At 37.1% G+C, this 20,862-nt stretch overlaps 1 protein-coding gene across 1 annotated transcript in view; it reads left to right on the forward strand.

Annotated features, from left to right (window-relative positions):
- The window catches only part of LOC124155817, a 70,213-nt gene that overhangs the window by 17,723 nt on the left and 31,628 nt on the right, over positions 1–20,862 (forward strand). Inside the window, exons 2-3 of the mRNA XM_046529943.1 lie at positions 775–891; positions 10,885–11,008. Coding sequence (XP_046385899.1) covers positions 785–891; positions 10,885–11,008 — 231 coding nt within the window. The 5' untranslated portion in view covers positions 775–784. The remainder of the gene's footprint in view (positions 1–774; positions 892–10,884; positions 11,009–20,862) is intronic.

The raw sequence follows: 20,862 nt of genomic DNA on the forward strand, positions 1-20,862 counted from the left end.
TCCATAAATCTGGGATGAGTCCTGTACTCCCCAGGTGTTCCGTATCTTCTAAATAAATTTTCTTGAGGTCGTGACCAAAATTAACGATAGGAAAAATACCACCAAGTTCAAATAACGAGAAGCGTAAAATACTGACAGTGTAAAACAAGTTGTCTGACCTTAACATCTAATGAAAGGCGAAGTGAATAATGAAGGAGGAATGGCGTGCTCTAAAATTGCGCGGCAACATAAAGCGAAATCCTTGGCTGCCCATCGATATAAATGTAGTCATGTAGTTAATCGATCTCTGTTAGATAAAAATTTAGCCACTTTACTTTCGTTCATATAAAATATGACTGTTGTGAGCAAATAGAAATAGTGATTGAAGCATAGGAATTTAAATAAAAGGGAAAAATAATAACTTCCTGGACTCTGGGAAAGCAATCGACACTGAAAATGATTTGATTGAGCGCAAACGCGTTCAATAGTATCCTTTGTGACTTTGATATAAATTTTGAAATGATTTCTTTGGTGATACAAACATTAGCACGCGAGATATAAGAACGAAACTTCTATTTTGTAACTGATGTGAATGATACATGCTTGTACTGGATGCAATTAATAGGAGAAATGCTTGATTAATTGTCTGAATCGTCTGAATTCTGGAGAGGGAATCCATAAAACCACTTAATTCCATTCAATCATGCATGCAATTCATCATTTTCATCAGTTTGCGTATATGCTTCCGCGGCACCAACACCGGATTTGACACATTCTTATGGTATTTCATTCCAGGCCAGGAGAGATGGGATGGCTGCGAATAGTTCTGCTCTTTTTAACATGCCTGTTCCTGGAAAGAGTGAATGGACATGGACGACTCATCGAACCTCCATCTAGAGGCACTATGTGGAGGTAAGTCCAAGGCCTTTGTCCTCAAGCACCCATGCGTAGTGAAACGCTTGTTACGGGATTAAACACATCACTTTTTTGTCTATCAATTCCATATCAAAATTTATGAGTGGAGGTTGAACTTTGAATATCCAATATCCTGTGAAACATGGGCGTAGCCAGCGCGGGATAGGGGAGGCTGCTGCCCTCCCCCCTCCCCCCTGGAAGCAAAAATCGCAAGTCTTAAAGCAAAATCAGTACTGAATTGAAACGAAAGTATTCAAAAAAATTTCTTTAAACCTACGAAAAATGATATATATTAGTATTAGATATGTAGCTAAAATAAAAATAATTTTTCAAGGAAATAATCTCATAAATCCCATGGTTTGCCCCCCTCCCCTACAGGCCAAGGCTTGCCCCTACCTAGTTATGATCCTGAGTACGCCCTTGCAGTGAAACCATATCTAATCTATCTATCTATATCACATCTAATTTGAAAATCGAGTGTATAGTTACTGTAAATTTCCTCGCCGATTAGTACCCTGATCAACCAAGACTTTGGCACCTACTGATACAAGATCCCTTTTGTCGGAGTGAATTATAAAGTAAAACTCTGATGACAAAAATAAAAATCTAGCTTTTTAGGATGAGATCATTCTTTCAATTCTATGTAATGTTCGTTTTACTAAAATATTTCCTAGTCTAGCAAACAAATCGCTTAGAATTTACTGAGATCATTCCGGAGATAAAAATGTTTTCTACTGAATGTAGAATATTTTATTAAACAAAAGTACTAATGTTGGCTCAAGGAGTCGAAGCCTAGGTCAATCAAGTACTCAGGGAGTGATATACTCTTGGTTTTAAATTTGACGCACAAATAAGCAACACAAGATAAGGGAACCTTTTATTATACCTACTGAATCTCAGTTTTTTTTCTTCTCCTCCATCCCATATTTTTTTCCACAGCAAATGGGACGTACGTGCACCTCTTTTATCCTGTTTAAGATAATGAAGTAGCACTAGGGAAAATAAAGCAAGCATTGCCGGTTTTGCCAGATATGTGGCAACTAAGGGAAAATTGTTACCGCGTCTGGTTCTCATGGAGATCGTGGAACAATACGATGTGAAGTGTAATGAAAAGACAACGAAATTGTGAATTAAGTCGTTACAAGAAATGGGTGCCCTCGAACTCAGCCAACATGCATAGTTTGAAGGCGAAAGAAAGGTTTTTAGTAAAATATTCATGTATGTGTGGGAATGTTAATTCAGTTCGTGCATGCGTGGGAATCTTAATTCATAGTAGAAGGTGCAAGGTATGCTAAATTTTCATCTGCCAACAACTAACGGAAACCTATTTTAAATGCCGTTACAATTTATATTGGTAGGTCGTATAAGTATATCATGTATCCGGGTAAACTTTTTTAGGAATTCCCACCGGATTTATCTTTAAAGTTCACACACAAAATTCGTCGGAAAAGCATAAAATCTTATTAAGAACGTGCACAGTTAAAAAAAACATGCAAAATTATGCCATTACTGAGGAAATTAGTAAATTGTGCTTATTAGTCGTGCTGCCAGAGAAAACACGCTGTAAATTGATGCAGATAAAAAGAAGAGGACAGTGTTAACGTTCCGTTCAGATTGGATAAATATTGAATTTAATTGGATGACCTGCCATTCCACAAATCCTTGCTTTCACGAATATGTATTTTTTACTCACTTTAAAATACTGGCTCAATATTAGTGAAGTATGACTATGAATTTAAACAAATAAGGAATCTTACGGGTACAAACGAGAAAACGCAAATTAAACTTGTACTTTTTACGGAAATAATACAATTAAACCTCTTATTATTAAGAACGAGAATTATGGTAGGCAACGTTCTTCTTGGAATTATATATTGATGATCGAAAGAGGTTTTCTTAAAAATAAGGGAATTAAGGCAATGACTAAGTTTTTTTCCATTAAAGGAATGGGTAATAAATCCGATACGGAGGCCTAATAGTCGAGACTAATAGAAATAATAGAAGGAAAGAGCCGCTGCCGATATCATAGCAGGCAGAACCACTGTCAGAAAGAGTGCGCCATCCACCAATTTTCATTTCCGTACCAATTATGACGCACGCCTTCCAAGTGGCGTTATAAATTCTGCGAATACAGGATTTTTGAGCATGGGAAATATTTTTCCCGCTTCCACTCCTGACTAAAAAGAAATCTCATTGTTAATTCCTCACTATAATTTAGAATCTTTTTTTCTGTAGATACGAAACATGTAGACGTCGTCTTCTACCCTTCAGGTGGGACTCATACTAATTGGCATCATCTCTTAAAGATTTGTAGTTGTGTAATAATTGAGAAGTTCAGCAGCATAAAATATTTAGGAGTAACATTTATGGATACTTGAAATAGTATCATCACATAAGTGGTTTTGTAAGAGTCTTACAATATTATGTATCGAAGCTATATTTTATTGGACATAAGTGGCCTTACTAGTTTCAAGTAATTTTGTACAACACTTTGTTTGGCACTAAATTAAACTACGGTTTGATATGCTCGGGTGGGACCCACAAGACAGCATTAACAGCAACCCTGCAGCAGTACTAAAAAAAGTTTATCAGAATAATTGCCAATAAAAATCGCTTTGAGAGTGCTGTCTGGTTGTCTTAAGTTATTGCCATCAAAAAACATTTTTGTTCATAAAAATATAAAGTTAATCTTCTTGGAAGTGGTAGTTCTCCAACAATAGGGTGGTTTCCTATTATTTTTTTATTGCCTAAATCGAAAGATTATTACTCCTGGAGTACGTATTTCACGCTTTTAGATTTTTAAATGACGATATCTATTTTTCGCGATCAAATGAAAAGTGAAAAATTTCAAGCGCGCGAAAACGCGACGCGTAAGTAGGAATGAAGGGAAAAAGTCCGTACGACGCATTTCTGGTTCCCCCTCCCGCCTGGTAGGTGACCTTGATCGAGGCTCTGAGCGCTGATAGGACGCAGGATGCTAACGGGTAGCTGAGTACCTTCCTGTCTGGTAGCGCATGGCTTAAAAAAGGTTTATTAATACCTTATCAAGCGAAGAAAACTTTCCGACCTTAGCCAGTTTTAATAGGTGATTATTAAGACATGTTTCCCTGAGCTCTGTGACTCATGCATGCATTGGTAGCCTCTGACGATGCATAACTCCTATCCTCTCGTGTAGAAACTAGGTCCCTGTGACGTCACGTGGAGTGGAATCGCATGGGCGCCAATCTGGCCTTTTTCAAATGAGGATAAAATTTGACCCTTGCCATTCGTCTAAACCGGTATTTCAAAAACCAAATAATTTGTGTATTACGAATACACTAATAGTGGGTAACGAATCGCCATCAATGCCTTTTGTTTTCTTTGATGAAGGAAACTACCCTATTTCTAGAAACGAGCATGGCTATAAGTTATATATGAACTGTACTTTATTAATTCCTAATATTAACCTCTCTTTATTTAAAAGATTATTTATTTAGGGCCTAAAGTTTTTATAATTTACTTTTTTAGATTAAGCAGATGAAGGGTATAAATATTTTTTTAAAGGCTAAAGATCGATTGCTATTCCATTATAATATAAATGTTCATTTTTTATGTTTGTGTAAATATATTTACTGCTTCCACAATGTTGTTTCAATCACCGAAACTACTCAAAGCTCCATCATTTTTGTTACTAAAGTTTTACATTTAAGAAGTTTGGGGTGATAAATTTATAATAATTTTTATTAAAGGCATAAATCTGAATAGCATTCAAAGGAACCCAAACATCAATAACGAATCGCGCTTCCAGGTTTGTCAGCGAGAACGAATGGAAGTTTCCAAACCGGTTTTGGTGCCCTTAGCAATTTAACCTGCATACGCCCTACGTAAGACATAGGCCTCGAGAATGCTGCAGCTGAGTACAAATATACCAGCCACTTCAAAGAAGAGTTTCAAACTCTACGGTTCTTCAAAGTTACACATAGATAAGAAGAAGGAAATGCCGAACGAAATCTCTCTACCTTGAAAATGACACTTATGTGTTGAAACCATGGTCGGTTGCTGAGTTGTGACATTAAAAGTGTGGAAATTACCATTGTGTTCTTCTTTTTATCATGGATATAAAGAACTTCCACAAAATCGAGCCGGATACGATTTTATATGAAATCTCTCCAGAGCGAAAAGCAAATAAGCCAAACATAAAATGCGCCAAAAGAGATGCAATTTCGGAAAAATGCTCATTCATGATAAAAGCCATCTAAATCAATAACTCACAAATTATTTCGTAAACTATCAACCAGAAAAGTAGTGATACTTGTCTGGGTGAAAAGATAGCTTACAAATTTTGTGAATGCAAAATATTTATTGTTTCATTCAGTGTGCTGATAAAAAGTGTAAAACGGAGTACTGGCGGTTATCATGTTCTTCTTTGATCGTTTTCATGTTTCAAAATGGGAGAACTGATCTGTATCGAGGGAAAGTTGGCACGTTATTTAAAAAAAAAATGTGAGCTCAGAAATGAGATTCGAGGCCATGTCCTTGAACGTTTCAGCCGAGTCGGAGTCAGCGAGCCTTGCTAGACACCAAAATAATGATTACATTGCGTGATGCCTTTCACATTCAAGGCAGCACAATGGCTATGCATTTTCTATTGCGCGGTTAAAATTCGTTGCCCATATCAAGGAATGGTTGTGGACGGACAATTGCGGCGCACCGAACCAAAATGCAGGATTAAATCTTTCACCGATAACAAGTTTCGATTATAATATGCATATCAAGCAGTTTAACTGACCGTTTTTTCCTTTTTTGGAGGAGAAAGTCTTAATCTTGACGAACATCTTATTTCCAAGCCCAACCAACAAATTCTGTAGGATTTACTGTAGTTACTGAGTTTATTCTGGAAGGGCATGGTGATTGAAAAATATTTCATCTCAATATTGAGAAGTGTAATAGTTCAAAGCAGTGGCGCAGCGAGGGGCGGTGGATAAACCTACCCCCAGAGCTCAAAGAAATGTTTAAGCTTAATCCATTTTACTTAATTGGATTAATACTACTTACAGAATAGTGTAAAGATTAATAAAATATCCAACCGTAAGCCGTAAAACTCACCATTTTAAACCATTTATCATAATTTTTTCTCGGGAGGGCCCCCGCACCTTCCGCTTATCCTAGCGGGTATCCCATACCTTCCAGACCTCCCAGTATTAGTTGCGCCTAAACACCCCCCAGCCTTAACCCTGGAACCGTACACCAGGGCACTCAGCCCTCGGAATTTTAACTTTGCCGTAAATTTTATTTGGCAACACTGGCTGCAGCCGGCTCCCGTGACTTTTACTTGACCCTTACGACCTGTCAGTTACTTTGTTTGCTGGGACCATGGCACATCGCATTTCTTTTCTGGAACGTTTTTGGGGCACTGAGTACCCCAGTGTACGGTTAGTGTGAGTTTTTATTCAAGTGTGTATATTTCGTTTTCGTATATTTTTTGGAATTTTACCGAAGTATTTTTACACTGTATTAGTCATGGATAGGCTACGAACTGAGGAGGACATTTTAAGTGAGTTAGCTCGTTCCTCTGAGCCTGAGAATTTTGAAGATAAGTCAGAAAGTGAAAATGAATACGACATTTTGGAAGATGATGTTATGTCAGACTTATATTCACCCGACGCATCTGAAGATGAGTTTGCTCTTGGTGAAAGTGATTTTGAAGGGTAGAAGGACAAACAACACATGCAAGAAAACGACCTAGACGAAATGAAGACGCACGAGACTTGCAAACTGAACCAAAACACCTGGAAGATGAATATGAAGAATCAGAAACAAAATGCAGTTGAAAAAACGGTCCCCGAGAATGTTATTCAGTTAAAAAAAGTGTCCTCAGGGATAAAAATAAGTACCGTTGGGCAACAAAGCCTGCTGAAAGAGTTGAACGAACTAAAAAACTGCACCTTTAAAAGACTTTGATAGAAAATGTAAGGTTTCTTAATTCTCTTATCATATTTAATAAAATATTAAAACAAGTAATTAAATTTATGTTTTTGCAATAATTAAAGGCCCAAATAACGCGTTTTCAATGTTTTTTAGAATAAAAATAAGTTTTTGCATTTTATGTTTTTTAACTCTTAGGGGCACTCAGTACCCCAGTGTACGGTTAGTGTAACAGAAATGGAGGTGTACGGTTGCAGGATTAATTCCTAGCTGCGCCCCTGGTTCGAAGGGCCACCCATAATTCTCATACCAAGCTGTACGATTTTTAAGGTTACCAGCACATGAAACCTCCTCAAAACCTTTTCATGTGGAGAAAAATCTAGAAAACTCAGCTAAGAAAAGACTCACACAAAAGTCATACAGTCAAGCCATGTGGTCGTTGACATTTCATAAAAGTCTTTTGACACCTTGGGGCTTTAGAGGTTCAGTTTTTCCACCGCGGTCCAACCTTCGGCATTGTTACTGGGAGATTCCCTTTCCAAAAATTTCACTCTCTATCCGACAGAACGCTACCGGCTCAATTCACTCGAGGGAGGACCATGCATCGCGATTGTTATTCCGTGGGAGCGCTCGTGACGTAGGAAAAGTTCGCATGTTTCGGTAAAAAGAGCGTTTCGGAGTTGGCCTGAATAGGAGAAACATTTCGTTGAACACCCAACTTTCGCGGCCGGCCACTGCCCTTTATCGACGGAGTATGATATTTCGGTGGCAAGAAAACTATTTTCCCCGTGAAAAGAAATTTTTCGAGAGAGTTTTCACTCTTTATCGAGAATTATTTTGGGTGCGAAAATTAGGAAGGAAGACAAGCGGGTGACAATTGCGACTAATGTGATTCTTTCTGTATCGAGGACGCAAGAGAACGAAAAGACATTTGAACAGTTCTTTTTAAGTTTTGTTATCATCATTGCTTCCTCAAAGAAAAACTGTGGTAATCGGCTACGAGGCAATTTCTTTTGAATATCGATACCGATATGATACCGAAGGCTTGGAAAAAATGTATAAGAACAAAGAAGTTGTTTTAAAAATCGGTCACCCAATGCCCATAAGTTCAGGGAAAAGATTAATTAATCGAAATTATCATTTCGGTGCAACTTTTTTGATCGATTGGCTCCTTTTGTGTTCGACGCTTTTACTAAGCATGCACGTAATCCTGTCAACATTGTTATTTTTATGATTTTGCTACTTAGCAAAAGAAAGACGAAAATGCCCCTCTAAATACGCAAGATAAAATTATACGTGACATTAAAAAGTAATCTATGGTAATAATTGCGATATAATACGGAGTAGAGATGATGATTTCGATGAAATTGACCTTAAGAGAAGTTTAAATGCTTTAGCACCTCTGAGATCTTTCACTGATTAATGATAAAACACATAATGTAATAGATGATTTATTCGCAAAAGACAATTACATACGCCATTGATGTAAATTTGAGCATTAAAATGTATGTATTACTAAAATAAAATATTTAAAGAAGCAATGAATTTTACTGGAATAGCTTCTTGGCTTGGCGTGAGTCTGCACGGATTTATGTCTTTCAGATTGGCCATAGGAAAGGAAGATACATGTGAGAAAATTATCTATAAAATGCATAATACAAAAGTAAACATGAATTAATTTTATGGCCGTGGGGTATTATAAGAGAGACGATAGGTAAAATACTTCATAAAATAACATAGAGAATACCGTTAATTGCGCAGAAACGATAGATTTGACCGAAAGAGGTAAAATAGAATCTATACGATAGAAATTTCCTGGAAGTTGCTGAGTTTCAAGGGATGAAAAAAATTAGGAATGAAAACGTAAGAGCACTGGAAGTATTGGAAAAAATTAACACCTAAATATAAATCAAATACGCTAAAATTGCACGTTCAAGTATAAAAATTGGAGGTATAACGGTCCCACATAGAAAGTTAATGTAGCTGAGGAATTAGAAGAGGATACCACCGTAAAGTTAAAAAAGTCACGTAAGATGTTTAATAAAGAGATGAATGGTAAACGGAGAATGGAATGACAACAAATGTATGGAAAAGAGAATACCAGAGGTGACGCGGGGCTGCATTAAACGCCATATAATTTGGAATGGTACCACGATGATAGTAATTATATTTTGGTAAAAAAGTTTACACCAGAATAAAATAAATATTTTATGCAAATTGACAGAGTATGGCCGAAAACTTCCGCTCAAAGAAAAATGACAAACGAATTTCGACAGAGTTAATGTATAAATGAGAAGATAACGAACGGATGATGCTATGCGATACATGAGGCACTTAAGCCTATTGAGTCATTTTGGATGAATAAAATTTAACTTTATTTTTACATAGAATTTTAATTAAAAACGATCATGGTTAACGACGATTAACAACGGTTTACCTCATCTTATGGTGCTTTCTTGAAAATTCTGTGGCAAAACGAAATTAAATTTTATTTATCCAAAACGTTCAGCAAATTCCACAAACCACCAACCCTATAAAGTCATCTGCTTTGCAGCGAAAATACAACTTGGGGAAGAATATAAGCCAATTGTCATCTCAACCAAGTCTGGATCGCACTGACATAAAGAAAAAAATTACCGCTCTTTCGATATTCCACATAGCAGTATATTACATACTTTACTTCCCAAATGAACCGAAGAAAATCATGCTTTCTCTGCGAAACGCGTGGACAATTTCAAACTCAATTTCATCATGAAATTGCCTCAGTCCCTAACCGCTAGTTTTCACACACCGAGTGATACCAGCGGATTTCTGAAAATGACACTGATCGCTCCAGAACATCCCGGATCTTTTTTTTCCTCAACTCATTATCGAAGTAAGGCAAGGGCAACCCGCTTTCCTATTTTCTTGGTGGAAAATCGTTTACGTTTTTGCACGAAGTAAATTTTTGAATCATTTCGTCCGCATCGAAAGGAGAGTCGTGTTCCATGAGTTGCTGTTTTCATAACTCTCATTTTCATAATTATGAGGGAAGTTAGGTTTTCACCTCGGAGAATTATTTAATTTGGCAAATAAAAAGCCAATTTCGTCCATCTTTTTACAGGAGAGATAGTGAAAAATAAAATAATTGTAATTTATGAACCCAGTATAATAAATTATCCACATAAATGAATAATTAGAAGTGTTTCTACCGATTGTTTTCAATTAGTGTGTCTTTTTAATAGGAGGCGTTCTTGCTCGTGCGCTCTAAGAGAAAGTCAAACAAAAGGTAATTGATAATTGTATGCACTGATATGTACCCAATTTAATCGAACTGCTGCATAAAACAATGTGATTACCAGTAAATTTTTATTTGTGGCCTGTGGCTGAATGCGCCTCCAATCACCTTCATAATTTAATTTGACAGCGCTATACGTACATAATTAAATGGCAAGAATCGCAGATTTAAAGTTAATAAAAATACCTTCTGGAATCGAAAAATCTAAATATAATTATGTCGACAGAGTTCAATAACCATTAAGGTTCATAATGGGAATATCCTTTTTCATCTATGCAGTGATGCCTTTGGATAGCTGGCGGTATTTTTCTTCAGGGGTTCAATAGAATATGGTAACGCGTGAAAGACATTAATCAATTTTTTACTCAAATCTTCCACAAACAGCTAGGAAATTTTTATGAAAATGTTTTCCTATTAAATTTCCTTAGCATTAAACAACGGTATTAGTTTTATCTTTTGAATGCGGCTCATGGTTTATAACACGCTAGAGAAAATGACGTAAGATACGTAAAAATTTGAGCCTAAACGAAAGACCAGATTTAAAAAATGCATTCACAAGAAGCCTCTTACTACCCAGAAACTGTGCAGAAACTGGCTCCAAAGTTCTTCCCCCACCTCACTCTAGGAAAGAAAACGAAAGCATTTTCGATTGAATTGAATGGAATCGAGAGTGCCGGGAAAACGCGACAAAATGCCTCTCATTATCCTCCGAGACATTCGCAGTCCAAATTATGCCTCAAATTTTCCCGTCACCTTCCATTCAGTTCCAAATAAGACAAGATTATAACTCGCTTCCTTCTTCCCCGCAGGTATGGATTCAGCACGCCGCCAGATTTCCAGGATCACGAACTCTTCTGTGGCGGGTTCTCACGGCAATGGCAGAGGAACGGAGGAAAGTGCGGCGTGTGTGGAGACCCGTGGGATGCCCCCCAGGTGAGAGCACAGATTCATACGATTGTGGTGGAAAACTCATCCCGTTGTTTCGAGGCAAATGATAGCGGTGATTCATTCATTCATATTAACCCCTAGCGCTGCAATGACGAGTCTAACTTGTCATGAACTTTCGACGCCAAACCGCGCAATGACGAGTGTATCTCGTCATCGGATTTTCATAATTTTAGCACTATAGAGAGGAACAATATAATTATTTTGAAAGCTTAAAAATGATAAAATATTCATAGTATACATAAATAATTCATATATTCATGAAACATAATGAATTGGAAGGATTAAAATGATTTTATTCGAGTAATGTTGTTCTCCATGTTTAATAATCACCTTTCATTTCACGGTCTTACGTTGATTACAAATTAAAAAATATCATTTCATTACCTACCATTTGAAAAAGAACCACAGAAAAAATAAGTAGAGAATAGGAGCACGATATTCAGGAAATTAAACGAAGTGGAAGGGGTTAATGCAGTCTTAGGCTGGTCGAACACTAGAAGCGTGTTGAGGCGGCTTCGCGCTCATGCTACACAAGCGTAAACAAGCGGATTCGCGCGGAAAATCGCATAATCCAGAGTCGAATAACCGCGCCCTCTGCAGGCGCCAACCTGCGCGGAGCTTCAGGCGTTCTCATGCTCGCGCTAAACATCCTGTTTGGGTTGGATCTGTCGCTCGTAGACTCTTGAAATGAGACCTTCTTCACCCTAATTTTCTCTTTACTATTCAAAATATAACGGAAAGGCCTTGCGTCATCCGATTGACGTCAAAAACATTTGGCGGTTCATTTTCCAAATCCATATTCGCCCATCGTCCTCCTCTTCTGATAAATTCGGTTCACCCAACAAGATCTTTTCTTACCGGCTAGTATTCGACGTCTGACGAGTTAAGTACTGTCGAGCAGGTATAATTCCTCGAAATCCGTATCTACTGATTACGCTGTTTTTCAAACATGGCTAAACTCACGTATGTTTGTAACGAATACACTAGTCCACTGCCAGCGCAAGTTCGCTTGTAATGGACGAGCCTTACGCTTGTAGGTGTTCATCTTGTTGCCGCTTCTTGCCTCTCGAGTACGGGTGAGCGCGAAGCCACCTGAAAACGCTTCCAGTTTACGACTAGCCTTAGGTATGCAACAACCTTCTCTTTACCCCTTTCCCAAGTCAATTCTAAAATTAAGATTTCTTGGATGAATATCGATTACTCATACTTCATTTTTTCAACTCTTCCTAACCCAGAGATGCTTCCGAATGAAATTAAATTCCAAGACTTTTCATTTAAAAAAGAGTAAACATTTTCTAATTTATAATTATTGTGGCAGCTACATATTTCAACATTAAACTATACAACAAAAAAGAACACGCAGCGTAAATCTTTCCTGGATAGAGCTGAAAATGTATACATTTTTGATGTTACTTAGAAGCAATATTGGGTTACAATAAAGCGACCCGGGTTTCGACGGATAATCGTAATCATTAGGCGTAATTTATTACCTATATGTTTATCATTACATATAAGTATATTATTAGTTGCTGCTCTTTCGGTCTTCCTCGGGGGAATTTTTCCTCTATTATATTTCTCACGAATTACTGAGTGTTATAATTGGGTGGTGATTCTCGAATCGATTTTTTTGCCAGAAATACATTGCATGTAAATCATTGCTTTCCAATACTTTTTATCTGGACAAATATCGAGTGTCCTCCAGAAGTAAAAGGCATTTTTTGACGAAAATAATTCCACTTTCCATATTTTTGCTACTGTACTCTCATATAAGTGTAAATATTAATTTTGAAACGAGATAACTCAGTTTTTTTACGACCGGTTTACAATTCCTTGATAGGAAGGAATTCCCTACTAGTACCCAACCGTATTACTTTAGTCGAACCATTATTTATTCATCACAATATATTGAGTATTGTTAAAAAAAACTAAACATTGCCAAAATTAGACGGTACTGGGTTTCTAGGAAGTGGCTGGAAAAATATTTCTTGGGTACTTTAGATTAAATTTGGCGACGCGTAAAATGTTCCAAAACAGGTTCTGTCTACTCACAGAAATTACACTTACGTTAATACGAAATGGATATATTGACGTTTTAACATTTTATAATCGGTTATACAGGCTTTTGAAGTAGGTTTCGATGAGATTAATAAAATAACTTATAAATTGCAAGCCAACTTCGATTTCACCTTTATAAATATGTTTTTTTGATAATTTAATACTCATGTATGTGACCATTGTGTGGTGAAATTTCATTTCTCTTCTCCATCAAATTACGGAATGACCCACGGCGGTGCCCGCAATTCAAAATCCATTTGATGGGAGGGTGGAAAACGTGCAGGCATCCCGTTGGATGCGAACAACAAAAAAGTGAGACCGATCTCATTCTTACCCCGTCCTCCACTTTCGCCGACAGAGGAATGTGAGAAGTTACTCGCGCCCGCTGGCGAGAGTCAAGATCTCATAGAAACGCTCAGCCGCGGAGCCAAAATGGCAAGTTTTCTTCCTCACTTGCCAATATTCACTTTCTTTTTCGGTCGAGAAATTTCTTTCTCTTATCACGCCCATCATTGACTGCTCCCACCACAGGCTGCATCGCCCGAAAAATGATAAGGGGAAAGATGGATTATGAAAATCCTCCAAGGTGAACGCGTGCAATATTGATTCATAGCTAGGGAGTAGAGCTGACGCGTAAGACTGATCGGTTGTTTTGGTGCGGCGGAACTATTTCATTCTGGAAGCATGGACAATACACTTTAGTGACTTTGTGATATAATTTTCTCGGTGCTTTAAGTAATCATTAATTACTGGGATACATCCAAATTCATATTTTATTTATTCATTTTCGTGGTCAATAGTTTGCGGCATTGCTTATACAAATTCTTCCATGATTTTGTACAATGGATATAATGAATCTTTAAGGTAAAATAAATTAAAAGAAAAATTTAGATAAACAAAATGTATACTAACGTGCGTGAATTTTGCTGAATCGATTTAATTTTTACCAAGTTACAATCCTACGACGTAAACAAAGTGTGTTTACTGTTATTTTCAAGGCAACCGGCTGATCTTGATTTTTACTCTCGAAGCATGACGATCTTCGACTGAATGGAAGTTAACTAAGATAAGGCAACGCTTGGTCATGTTTGTACCGAAAGGAGGAAAGTAGAGGGGGTTTTTGGGTACTTATGTATTCAGCAATCGAGTATATAAAAGGTACTTGATGCCACTATCAGAGTGCTGCTGTGTAACCTACTAGGGACTTGCAGAACGCATTTCCCTAAGCAGAACGTAACTTAGAGAAAGTAAAAAAAATATCTTTCCTTTCGCCTTCCTCCTTAAGTGATGAATATAAGGAGCTACTGCAAAGTTAGTTTCAACACTATAAGTTAGTATCACTCCATCAAATGGTTGAGGCAGCTACATTGGTAGATCTATTTTCGTTTGAGTCAGAATAGATGAAACCTTATAGCCTATGGAAAAATAGCTGCCAAGAGCTTCACAGTTCTATAATTAACCAGCAGTTGAGGAGTAAGGCCCGAGAGTTTTATAAAGCCGAAGTAAGGATTGAGATATAAACAATAATTCTCCATAAAATCAACATTCTTCGGTGTCTTTTTGCGGAGACTAGTATTAACGTTCAAGTTAAAAGAAGTATTAATATAGAGAAATCCATATTTTTCAAAATGTGTCACTACTGCTGTTAGGGCACCTTTGGGAACGTTTTAAAGTTTCAAAAAGTAACTAACTTCTGATACATCATGAAGGAGTTCCATCAGGTGTCACCTGACACGATTGAATGCATTGAAACCGGTCGCAGTATTTAATAAATTGTGGAACCTGCCATTGTCTCTCCTTTCTGATACATCAATAACTAACTTGTTTTTAGATTCCTTCACCACCTTAGACTTTAGCCTCGGGAGGCAGGAAGCCAGCTATATTGCACTACGCCCACCACACGAAATCATCTCTTGTGAAATGGCTTTGATATTCAAAAATACCATAAAACCTTGAATGTCATAGATGTATTCCCAATATAATCACAGAGAGAAAGATCTCAGCGACGTCTTGAGAATCATTTTATCCAAGGTCGTATTGATAAATAATGTTTAGCCTCAAGTGCGTAGAATGGACTCAATTACACGGGGGAAAGGTAAATTGTTCCAAAAGTTTTTTGTCATGAACAGTTTCCTGACGTTCCAGAAAACGGGAAATAATTAGCCAGGATTTTAAGTAAATGTCGTTTTGGGCGATCAATGAACTTGCGCATGATGGGCGGAATGATATTGCAGTACATGATACTTCAATTAGTAAAACGTAAAATTATAGTATTTAGAATCACGTGCATAATTATTTCAGTAAAATTAGAGTTATATATCATTACTGCCGTGTCCTCATGTGGCGTGGCATCGTGAATGACGGAGAAAGGTGATTTTTTTTCTAACCGTTAACGATTATGTTGGTTAAAAATATCTACTTTTCAGCGTTGGAACTGAACCACCGATTGTTGTACACCATTGCACATCATTCATGCGTGAGTAATCCACAAAATTAATGCAGAATTAAAATTCACTCACTCGTGAATTTTCTAACGATTGCGTGGAAGACCATTCATTGTGAAAACGCAAAAAGAGTTCCAAGAAGTATTACACGGATAAAATCCTGGGAAAGCTTCGTTTTGTACCCCAGTGCTGTACTCACTACTATTTAGTAGGCCACCATAACACACTAAAGCTACGGCTAAAGAAGTTTATGAAAAAGGGAAGAATATAAGTTGCCTTCGAACTACGTTTTCTCTCCTGCGAAGCAATTTTCTCCGGACGATTGAAGAGATATATGAGAGAATAACAAGTGGCATATTCCTAGTATATGGAACAGAGACGCAATCCCGAGATGGTCTATTTCCTCCCAACTTTTTTTATTCACCGAGATAATATTCGTTCGGATGTTGTGAAGGAAGAAAACCTCAGATCTAAGTGGCAATTGAAAGACTGTTGACCCCACTAGACGCGGTTGAGACGTCACACATTTTTTTTTAAGGGAAGCCGCAGAGTTATCTTCAAACCAAGTTAATCTCATGTGTGGCGGGGAAGTAGGTTTTTGAGTCGTGGCGTCACGATTCTGAGAAACCTCCCGAAGGAAGGCTTACCCTTAATAAGGTAAGTGCGCGCCAAAATACGGATACGTAAGAAAAAGAATTAATCATCATTTAGCTCTAATTACGTGCGACGTCATAAAGGGAGCGTAGTGTATCACAAATAACTAGTTGCACGTGTAGTTTAGGGAGCGAATATGGGATAACCGACTTCAGAAATGTGCCGAAAAGCATAAAAGTTGTAGATTCCGGTGTTTCTTTATGGAAATCTGTCACGTTGATAAAAGAAAAACACTGATATAAATCAATGCTTTTTGGATTAAAGAACATGGACCAGCGTGTTTTTTTTGGCTGATAGTGATGGTTAACCGTTGAGTCTTAGGTCGATGTAATATTGTTAAAAAGTTTGGATCGATGCTATATTAGCGTTTTTTCTTCAATGAACGCTGTATGAGTTTTGATAGGTTGATCCGATGCAATATATTCAAGTTTTGATCGGATACGATTGATGAAAACTTAGATAATATCGGACGAACCAACTGTTATAACGGAATTTGAAATTTCATATAAAGAGGAATAGAGAACAAACACGGTGATATCATCAGCCAAATATCCAAAATTCTCCCGCCTTAATAAATAGGTGGATAGCCAAGTACCACATTATACTAATAAAATGAAACGTGTGCTAGAAAATGAATTATGTATGGCTCAGAAAACTACCGCGTTGAAAATTATTTGCCTCCGTGGAGAAGTTTCAGTACTTACTGAGATTTCTTTATTAAACAAAATTCTCTCTTCAGTTTCGCGATGACTTGCAGCTACCATTGAGATTACAATTTGAGAAAACAATGGTTTCTATATTGTAAAATATAGCTAGGAGTTGAGTTTCACGCTCATAGATAATAACTGTTATTACATAATAATACATTAAAACACAGTTTACGGATTAATGAATAATTAAACTTAATGCTATCAATATATACTCGATTAAAAACTAGATTAAAACCTACCAACGAAAATACTACCAATGAAAAAGTTGAACTATAGTAAGATGTACTAAATATATCAATTTCTCAACATTTTGAGTAAATTATTTGATATTGATGAGAAGAAATAGAAAATCTCTTAGCCAGAAAAAAATTCTAAAGGGGGTTTCATATGTAGAGAGGATACTGTTCGGATAAGGTTCCGTGGGCGGAGATACGTTTAAGGACTTATCTTCCGACCATTTCGGAGGGGGGCTTTGGATCCCCTGGTCTACCAGCGCTCGCTACTGACTTGAGAGCTGATCAAGTAATGGCTACGGAGTTAGAGAGTAGCAGAGAATTTTCTCGTTACTCCCGCATTGTAAGATCCTTTATTCAAGGAGCGAGGGTAAAAACATGCAGCCGAAAAAAGGCGGAAGATAACAGAATATTGAGCGAGAAGAAGTCACGGCAGAGAAGGTCATCGAGATCAACAAGACAACCAACGTCAAGCCCTTTCCATTCAGACCCCAAGCCATTAAGAAATCTTTAGTATAAATCTTCAGCCCACGCAGACAGGTGGTTAAGCGTGATAGGGATCATAGGCTAGCTTCCGCTACCTACTAATTTTTGCGGTGCCTAGGATTTCTTTTTTTTCTAGAAATATCATAGTGTAACGAACCGAAGCGCACACGAATTCTGCATCCATTTGACGCAATAGAGTCGACAACCTTTTTCTCTAACCTCATAGCAGCTTCGAGCCGCTCGAGTTATTTTGACCTCGTTACCTCGGAATAAGAAACTGCGTAAGTGACCAGTGTTGGCTGTTAACGGGGGCATATTCCTCACTCCGAAGCACTCATGTTCTCGAGCGCAAAAACTTGGATTTCCTGTATTCGGCCACTAGATAGCGCTTTGACCAGCCCATACGCTTCGAAAGGAAACAAAAAAATAATTCCGAGAGTCGTCATCAAACCCGTTATTGGACTAATTACAGCAACTTGCACGAATAAAAACTTTTTCCTACAAGTTAAAAATAGCAATTTCAAAGTTTTCCTCTCACAACATCGGATTGAATTATTCACAATGGACTCAGATTTCATCGATAATGATCAATTTATCTACTTTACCTTACAAAATAAATGCTTTATTTAAATGCATACATAGGACACGAACACAATGAAGACATTTACTTTAAGTCAATCTCATTACATTTATGTAATCAACTGAGAATAAACGGGGTATATATTATCATAATGAAACATAATATTCCAAATTATGCCGGTTCATGGTAGTGGTGTAATGACCTGACTGAAGAGAATATCTAAAAATTATCAAATATAATATTTACGGATACCATTTATACTAGATATAAAGATGATAATTTAAAAAGGCCCCTTATGACATTATGAGGTATGTATTTGTAAACAAAAAATTGGAAGGAAAATTTGTAACGACTTGAGTCTGAGAGAAAAAAACCGAAGAAAGATTGTTGTTCAGTGTACTAACTCTGAGAATACAAAACCTGAAACGGGGCGAGATCATTCGAAAGCCTTTCAAATATTTTGAGCAATTATATTTTACATAAAAAAGCTGCATATGAGCGGGATAGCTTGAAAGATGCTCGAGGAAAAAAAAGGGTGAAAAATAAAATAATTGATATGTATTTAACCGTATAAAGGATCAATCCATGTTCACTACAAAACACCACTCAACTTTCATCTACCTAAGCGGATTTTTGACGCTTGAATAAGCACGAGATTGATTTCGAATTCGCAACAGTTTGGAAAGAACAGCGGCGTGCGCGTGTCGTAACCTAAAGAGCAAGCTGGAAAGTGGGCAAGTGGGCTGTGATTGTGGCGAGGGTGGATGGAAAACTTATCCATTGCAAACAGACACAGCCAACTTGTCAATTAACAAATCTATGTTAGTTATTAAAAAGGTAGTATTTAAAAAAAAACTTTTATTAAGGTTTTTTGGAAGAGTGAAATAAACCGTGCACGACCGAAAATGAAAGCAAAAATATCAGTGCAAGGGCATAGGAGTGGTGCAGGAAAATATGAAGGTTATTAATGATTACGAGCGATAAATAGCCACACATGGCGAAATAATTGAATAAGATTAGTGCATCCAGGCATGATACTTATAGAAATGAATTTTAACCAATCTAAAAAACGCGAGGACGCAAAATGTAAAAAAATATACTGAAATTTAGTTTTTCTTTTAAACTCCACGCAAATAAATAGTGGATAGCAATGAGGTATTGAAACAGTAATTTTCGATCACACGGTAAACAAGAGGCGAATTCAATTTTCAAAAGATTGAACTAAATGCATTCGATGATGGCTAAAGGAGTTCAGTGAACAATCGCACGGGCGGAAATGATGGAAATAATGGATAAATAATAATAAATAATGGATGACGCATGGGGACTACAAATTCAATGCTGTAAGTGCCGCTTACCTAGCCCTCAATCCTGGATCTCTCACAAAATATTGGTGGCTGTGAACCTCTAATGAAGACGGTTAGTACATTATAGTCAACAGCAACATTCCTCAGAGCGTATCTTAGAGCTTCTTGCGAAGAATAGGATGCAATTAAATCTATCAATGGACATTTCCAAGTTGTTTTTAGATAGAAAGCTTCCATAGTGTTGTATAGAGATGAGGATATTTTTCGGAACTCTACCACGCTGAATCAAATGCTGACCACTGCTGAAGGCGAAGGCGATGGAGATGAAGCTAGCTTATTCAAATCGAATGATCTAAAAAGTCTTTAACCTGAAAAGGGGACTTGAGATGCTTGCGAAACTGTTTTTCAACAATCTAATCGTAGTTGAAAAATGCTCGAAAAAATACACCTCTCATGGCATAAATTGCATCAGTTCGTCAGCTCTAACCAGGACTGATAATTAGGTTATGATTCAAACGAAATACAAGATTGTCACTATTACAACTAAACGATCGCCTTAAGTTGAAATTCTGGAGGAATGGAGGAAAACCTTGTCAAATCACGACCTCAATCTCCAATACAAGGAAGAGTAAATTCCATGGTGCTAATTCGAGAAAATATTAATCCGATAAGCAAATGCACACAATATTTTAAATTTGATACACTTGTAATTATTTCCCACTGAAAATAAATTTGAAATAGACCAAAATCTTGCTCTCTGAGGGGAAATTAGAAAAAAAGTAAGTACCCTAAAAATGACATTTCGAAATTCGAAAGAATAATATTTCACGAAATGATATACATACCTTTCAGTTACCCAATAATTCATTAATTAGTTGCATTCTAGTTTGAATATCCCATTCAAATCTACGCTAAATTTATAAAATTTATTTACATAAAAATTTGGCTCTATACTCTCTTTTTAAATCGGAATATTATTCCTTATGAGGGCGTACATGTACCAGAAGCCATAACGTAAATTAATAGAAACGCGACATGTATCTATTTGATTGGTTTTCGTTTCTGCCATTAACTAAATGAGGCGATTCAAATTCATCGTCCGCATCAGCTGAATGCTAAGCTTGGTAATCAATTCACAAGCACTTCAAAATGCGGTACAAGGATAATTTCATTTTTGCACGATAGAGTCGCTCATTCATGATTGCAACTAGTGACGGGAGCTATCTCGATAACATCCATTGCGTCTCTTGAAGAGGTGATCAAGACCAGTGGAGTGACCACGTCTACACACAGACCTCATTAATGTCGTGGTCGTCCGTAGTCCCTTACGTGACGAAAAGTCAGCTGGCAGTCTCTACCTCACCGATTGC

Source organism: Ischnura elegans, chromosome 3 (assembly GCF_921293095.1).
Source record: "Ischnura elegans chromosome 3, ioIscEleg1.1, whole genome shotgun sequence".
Taxonomy (NCBI): domain Eukaryota; kingdom Metazoa; phylum Arthropoda; class Insecta; order Odonata; family Coenagrionidae; genus Ischnura; species Ischnura elegans.